Below are 5,758 nucleotides of genomic sequence, written 5' to 3'. Positions count from 1 at the left end.
AGCGGACTACCCTGTCCATGACAAGGAGCTCCTGGCAATGAAATATGCCCTTGTGAAGTTCCGTGTTCACCTTCTGGGCTCTACGCCCTTTGTGATCTAAGGACAGCCAGGATCTTGTCGAGAAAGCTGTCGAGGAATTCGGGGACGTGAGGAGCAACAGGGTTGTCGGATGCTTCGAGGGCCGGCAGCGATTGAGCAGCATAGTGGGATTCTCGGGCTGGTTTCAATTCAGCTCCCTTGGGCCGCGTTCGAGCATCAGACACCGATGCGCCAGGATCAACGTGGACAGCCGCGATCGACGCGGCGTCGGCAGCCACAAGCAAACACACTTGTTCGATCTCACCGCGCTTCAGGTCGTGGAGGAAGTGTTTCCACGATAGATCAGGCAGATTTGGGATCGCTGCGGGCTTGCGTGGGGGTCGTGCGACCTCAACTTCACGAAAGACATGGTGGCTGGTTCGTGTCATGCTCAACAAGGACAGCGATAGTCTAGGACGCACTCGCTTCCGACTGATCGCGGGACCGTCGCTGATTACGGCGACCTCGGCGACGAACAGGTCGGAGCATATCTGGCGATGAGAGTTCACGCTCGACCAAGGCAAGATCAGCCGAGCGCCTGGACGTATAATCGGCACTAGGACACGAACCACTTAGTCCGGCTGTACCTACTACATCAGGGAGCTCCTGTTCGACCATTCGCGGGAGTCCTGTCGCGACCACGTACGGTAGACCGCTCTCCACCATGTTAGCATTGACAGAGATCCCCTGCTCGACTGCGCGCGGGAACCCCTGTTCATCCGCGGGCAGGAGCCCACGCTCAACCGCTTCACTATGTGGAAGCCGTTGCTCACCCAGATGTGGAAGGCCCAGCTCGACCACATCCGATTCGTCCTGAGACTCCGGCTCAGGACCGGCACGAACTACAGAAGCTCGTGCTGCGTACGAAGGGATATCGGTCTCTTCAAGTGCAGTAGTGGTCATGGAGTCAGGATCCATGACAGCAACGTGGGGCCAAAAGTTGGGCGTACCGCTCAGGTACGTCAGAACAGCGTTGTCATCGATGTCGCGTGAACGAACAGTACGGGTCAACCGGTCAATATGAGGCTGGTGACGAATGTACCATGGACGGTCGAAGACACAGTCAAAGGAGCCGCTCAACTCGATCACCAGGAAATCGTCGCTGCTGGGTAACCCATTGAACACGTACGCGAAAGCGACCGAGCACCGGGGCATCCGGTGCGGCTTGCCGTCAGCGTATTTGACGATCATGTGACCGCGGGCTTAAAGAAATTTCCAGCGGACACGCGTATCTACGAAAGATCCGGCCACAGTCCGGCAGTGCGCGGATTCGGCGCTGTGCGCCTTCAACATGATGGCTAAGTACAATCAGTATCGAGTCACCGCCGGAAGTGGGCGCTGGTTGCGCATCGTAGAGTGCGGTGGGCGCGACGATGACGACGACGACGACTGATGATATCGGTTAAAGTGGTGGATGGCATCAATTCCCATCGGCTCAGGCGCCGGATCTCGACCGAAGACAAATGCATGTGATGCCGTGACACCATAGCCTTCGCGGAGAGCCACAAAGAATGCTTCTTTTAGCGTGGATGGAGTCTTCCTTGTCAAGTAGAAGCGCTGGTATCCGGCGTTCATGCCGGACACGAAGACATGGACTTTGGTTGCCATGTCCACCGGGGACGTCGTGATGCACGAGATGGGCAACGCCTTGCCTTAGGGACAGGAGGGCAAAACGCTGGACTCTCTCATCTTGGGGCAGCTCGAACGCAAGTCGAAGGTCGGCTTTCATCGCGGCCATCGTTGGGAAGCAGGAGGGGTTGACGACCAGCTTGCCGAGGGCCTACTCCTTTGCTTTCCCTGTTAGCTTAGACTAAAAGAAGCGCGTCCTTGCAGTAAATGTACTCTCTATAAGCTGATTGGCCATCGCCGTCACCGCGGTGACAATGTGTAACGATGGCCCGTCACACCTTCAGTTGCGCCACTGGTATGACCGGTTGCCGTCTAATTATTCTTTTACTTGTCTTGCATCGCAGTGAATCGTTTAGTGGCGCGACCAACAATTGTTTTCGTAGGTGTTACAAATAGTCACAGCTCTATCATTAATACACACGCGTTTGCTATCCCATAGCCTTAGTTTTGTTTAAATATCATTACCTAATATGGGTTCCTTAGCAAAGGTTTCTGTGAAGTTATAGGTACATACACGGTGTGACTTAAACCACCATCACGCCAAATGCATGCTTCGCAAGTCATACACCATGAGAGCCAAACGTGATGCACAACCTTAAGACCCCATAGCACTTCGTCGCAATAGAAACCCTAAAACGAGGCGGCCCGCATTTCCTTTGTTAGGCTAAGCGTCACCGCAACGCGGAAGCGCCAGCAAGTTTGGAGTGCAAGATTGATGGATCACATCAATCGTTTAGATCTTCATCAGTGAGCCTGCGAACGGAGCACCTATGAAAACTCTCTTTTTGGTCCTTCATTTTCTTTGTTGACTCGCCAATCTAATTCATGAATAAAAGCTCCTTTCCAGGAGGAATTTACAATGTCCACAATACATCTCCCACCTTACGAAAGACGAACTCTATACAGAGCCTAACTGCATTCTAGGTTTCTAATCGGTCCTTTCAATACAAAATAGCACTAATCGAAGGCTAAATCCCCCTGTTACTGTAGTACGTAAGCCTGCATGTTTACTACTCCTTCTCACTACTACTGCTACTATCGCTATCAGCGTCGAGTTCGTCTTCGAGCGGACTCCTTCTCGGCGCCAATCCATCGCTCTTCTCCAGCAACTCTCTCTCCACCAATCTAGGAAGAGCCAAGTCGATATAGTATTCTTCATTAAGTAGAGCGTCTGCAATCTCGTCTACGTGTGTGATCTCCCAGCCGATGACGTTGCGCTTGCGAATCTTTCGGTAGTCGCTCAGCAGCGGCTCCAGCAGCGTATAAACCTCCAGAGGTTTGCCCACCAAGCGCAAGTATACAGCCCCCAACACCGTCACGTACTTGTAGTCCTCGTTCTCGATGAATTGCTTCACGACTTCCAGTTCAGGCTGCAGCTGCAGCATTTTAAGCAGAAGGCACAGCAAGTGCGTGGGCTGCTGGTTGCCTCCAAACGTGCCTCCAAACTCTTGGAGCTCGACAGCTTTGTCTACCAACGTCTCTGCGGTGAGCCCAAAGCACTGCTCCTTCCAGTATATGCTGGCGTAGATGCGGTTGCGCATGATCTTCTCCACTAGCGTCTGTGGGTTCACGCCGTGCACGCTCTGCGCGCCAGGGTCCGTCGCGTTCATGGTCGTCCAAGGCAGGTATGTGGACTGATCCAAATTACTACCGAAATTAGTTACCCTTGATAAAATGATACGAGTTGAGAAGGTTTAGGTGTCATTTGTTTTATATTCGGATACTTTAACGGCGATGGCAAGCGCAACATTTGACCGACGTGGGGCAACGCTGGCGAAGGGCGTGCTGGTGACAGTGCACGACCTGTACGCCGGAGCTCTGCCTCTGCAGATTCTAGAGACCTACCTGCATGTGGTGCGCGGCTACGATGTTCAACCTTTCCGTTTTCGACCGCGCGCACAGGACCTCGCCACTTCGGGCAGAGGTACTAGCCATAAAATAGATTCGTCTGATACCTGATCATTAATTTCCGTTTAACTGCGCTTAGAACTAGCCCAGTTCTTGAAGAGGCGGAAGCCGCACACGATGGACGAAGCTGTTGATTTCGTGACGCACGGATACGGCTCGTTGGTGTTGCGAGTGAGTCAGCTGTCACCTTAATTTCGGGAAACTTTTACTAAGCTAATTTTGACAGGAAGCGTTCCGATCTGTAGACTGGAACCACACCAAATCTAAAGTAGTCATGCTGGCACCGCCAAATCGAGGGTACGACGGCATTAATGACAATAGTTCGATTAAAATCTCACGATGCTTGTTTTGCTGTAGGATTCGGTACCACAAGTCGATGAAGAAACACGTAGGGATGGCAGGATATGGTGGCGTGGCAGCCGAAGAGCTGGCGACGTTGAGTGCTGAAGAACTGGACAAGCGACTGGGTAAACTACCACAACGATGTTACCCTTTGGTACTTGCTGGAAAGCTGTGCCTTAATCCGTTTAACCAACACAATTATCCGAACGATGGACTCGTTATGGTGGAGGAGACGGAACTACCAGGGCAATTTCGACAGCAGGTGGGGATACTACTCAGAATTGGGACTTTTGTGTGCTTGTTGGGTGAGTTGACGGAACTGTTGTGACTAGATTATTGGTGCTCCACATTATTTACTACCGTCCCACCCCTCGGCGATTGAACTTACACAGTCATTTCTAGGGGCCTGAATAGGTGCAGTGAGAGTAGGAGAGAGAAGTGGCTGGCCAAAAGAAATTCTCCGGAAGTCGTGTTATCTCGCATGCATCTTAACGGTAAAGGAGACAATCTGTTCAACGACTCCCAGTTTAGTACCTGGGTCAAATACGTCGACGAGACACCGAAAGCTTCAATGAAAGAAAACCCCGTGATCCCGGTGTTGACTGAGCTATATGGCGACAGCGCGCTCTATAAGATGATAGATGACGCCAAGTGGATCTCCAGACAGAAGGATCTCTTCAGACGGAGCAGATGCAGTATTGGATAACCATTCGAAAGAGTCCAGATAAGATATTTCACTTGTTCGGGCTCGATAAAGAAGGCAGTCGCATTCTCATTGCGACAAATTTTCAACTCTGGACGAAGTATGTTCTCAATTTGAACGCAAAATATCCCGAAGATCCTGTTTTCATCATCCCGACGCTTGCGAAATACTTCAGTGTCGGCCTACTCTTTACTATATCAAAACGATCGGAAGGATCCTTTTTTATTGTAGCGAATCAGCGGTTTGTGTGGGCCACGACGCAGATGGTCCAACGGTGGATCGGCAGCACAGGTGGTTCACGTCCGACTCCGCGATCAGACCGGGCGGGCAGAACTGGAGAGGGCGGCTTTACGGCCGTTTGAAAGCGAAATGTAGGGGGCCGGAACGAAGTGAGTGACATTGCAGTACCACTGGGTCAGCCAGCATGTCAGAGCTTGGGCTCACTTAAGAGCTTGCGACGACCGCGAGACTGGCTCAGTTGAAAACTTGCGCCGTGAGACACAAGGGCGAGTGCGAGACGGACGTGAGCGAGTAGACGTACACGAGTGCGGCGAGTTGACGAGTTGACGAGGCATTGCGAGACGAACGTGAGCGAGGAGGCGTACACGAGTGAGGAGACGTACGTGATTGCGAGACAGACATGAGCAAGGAAGTGTACGTGAGCGAGGAGACGTACGTGAGTGTGAGACGGACGAAGGCGAGGAGTGTGAGAATTCTTAGAAGGACTCGAAGTAGTATTAGCAAGTCGGCTAGTAGCTACCTGAATATAAATAGGAGCGGACACGTGAGTGGACGATCCGGCGCAGGAACTAAGTGGTTCCTGTCGGCCAACCGAAGAGTACATTTCAGTGAGTCATCGGCTGCCAGACACGAACGACGCAGCGCAGCACGGTGCAGCTGTACGACCTGCCCCACAGCCGGACAAGACAATTGGCCTGTTTCATGGTGGTCATACAGGGGCTAAACACGACTGAAACGCGTGCATCACGAGATAAGATGGCAGGTACGAAGACGCAAACGAAGTCGAGGAGTTCGCGGGTGAAGCGGGTTAAGACGAGGGCGTCCCCTCGAATCGGGAAGTTTCAAGGAGCGACTCAA

At 52.3% G+C, this 5,758-nt stretch overlaps 2 protein-coding genes across 2 annotated transcripts; one reads left to right on the top strand and one right to left on the bottom strand.

The window, feature by feature from the left end:
- Positions 1–2,717: 2,717 nt before the first annotated feature.
- PITG_11972 (pre-mRNA-splicing factor 38A, putative) lies at positions 2,718–3,342 on the bottom strand (the record flags this gene model as incomplete). Its single annotated transcript, XM_002901384.1, has 1 exon — positions 2,718–3,342. One exon carries the CDS (start codon positions 3,315–3,317, stop codon positions 2,718–2,720), a length of 600 nt encoding a protein of 199 aa, XP_002901430.1.
- Positions 3,343–3,441: 99 nt separating this feature from the next.
- PITG_11971 (uncharacterized protein) lies at positions 3,442–4,367 on the top strand (the record flags this gene model as incomplete). Its single annotated transcript, XM_002901383.1, has 5 exons — positions 3,442–3,631; positions 3,695–3,786; positions 3,842–3,912; positions 3,973–4,219; positions 4,290–4,367. 5 exons carry the CDS (start codon positions 3,442–3,444, stop codon positions 4,365–4,367), a joined length of 678 nt encoding a protein of 225 aa, XP_002901429.1.
- Positions 4,368–5,758: the final 1,391 nt, after the last annotated feature.

The sequence above is a fragment of the Phytophthora infestans genome, genomic scaffold (assembly GCF_000142945.1).
Source record: "Phytophthora infestans T30-4 supercont1.21 genomic scaffold, whole genome shotgun sequence".
Classification (NCBI taxonomy): domain Eukaryota; phylum Oomycota; class Peronosporomycetes; order Peronosporales; family Peronosporaceae; genus Phytophthora; species Phytophthora infestans.
The sequence above is the reverse complement of the archived record's forward strand: the minus strand, read 5'-3'. Positions and strand labels throughout refer to the sequence as shown.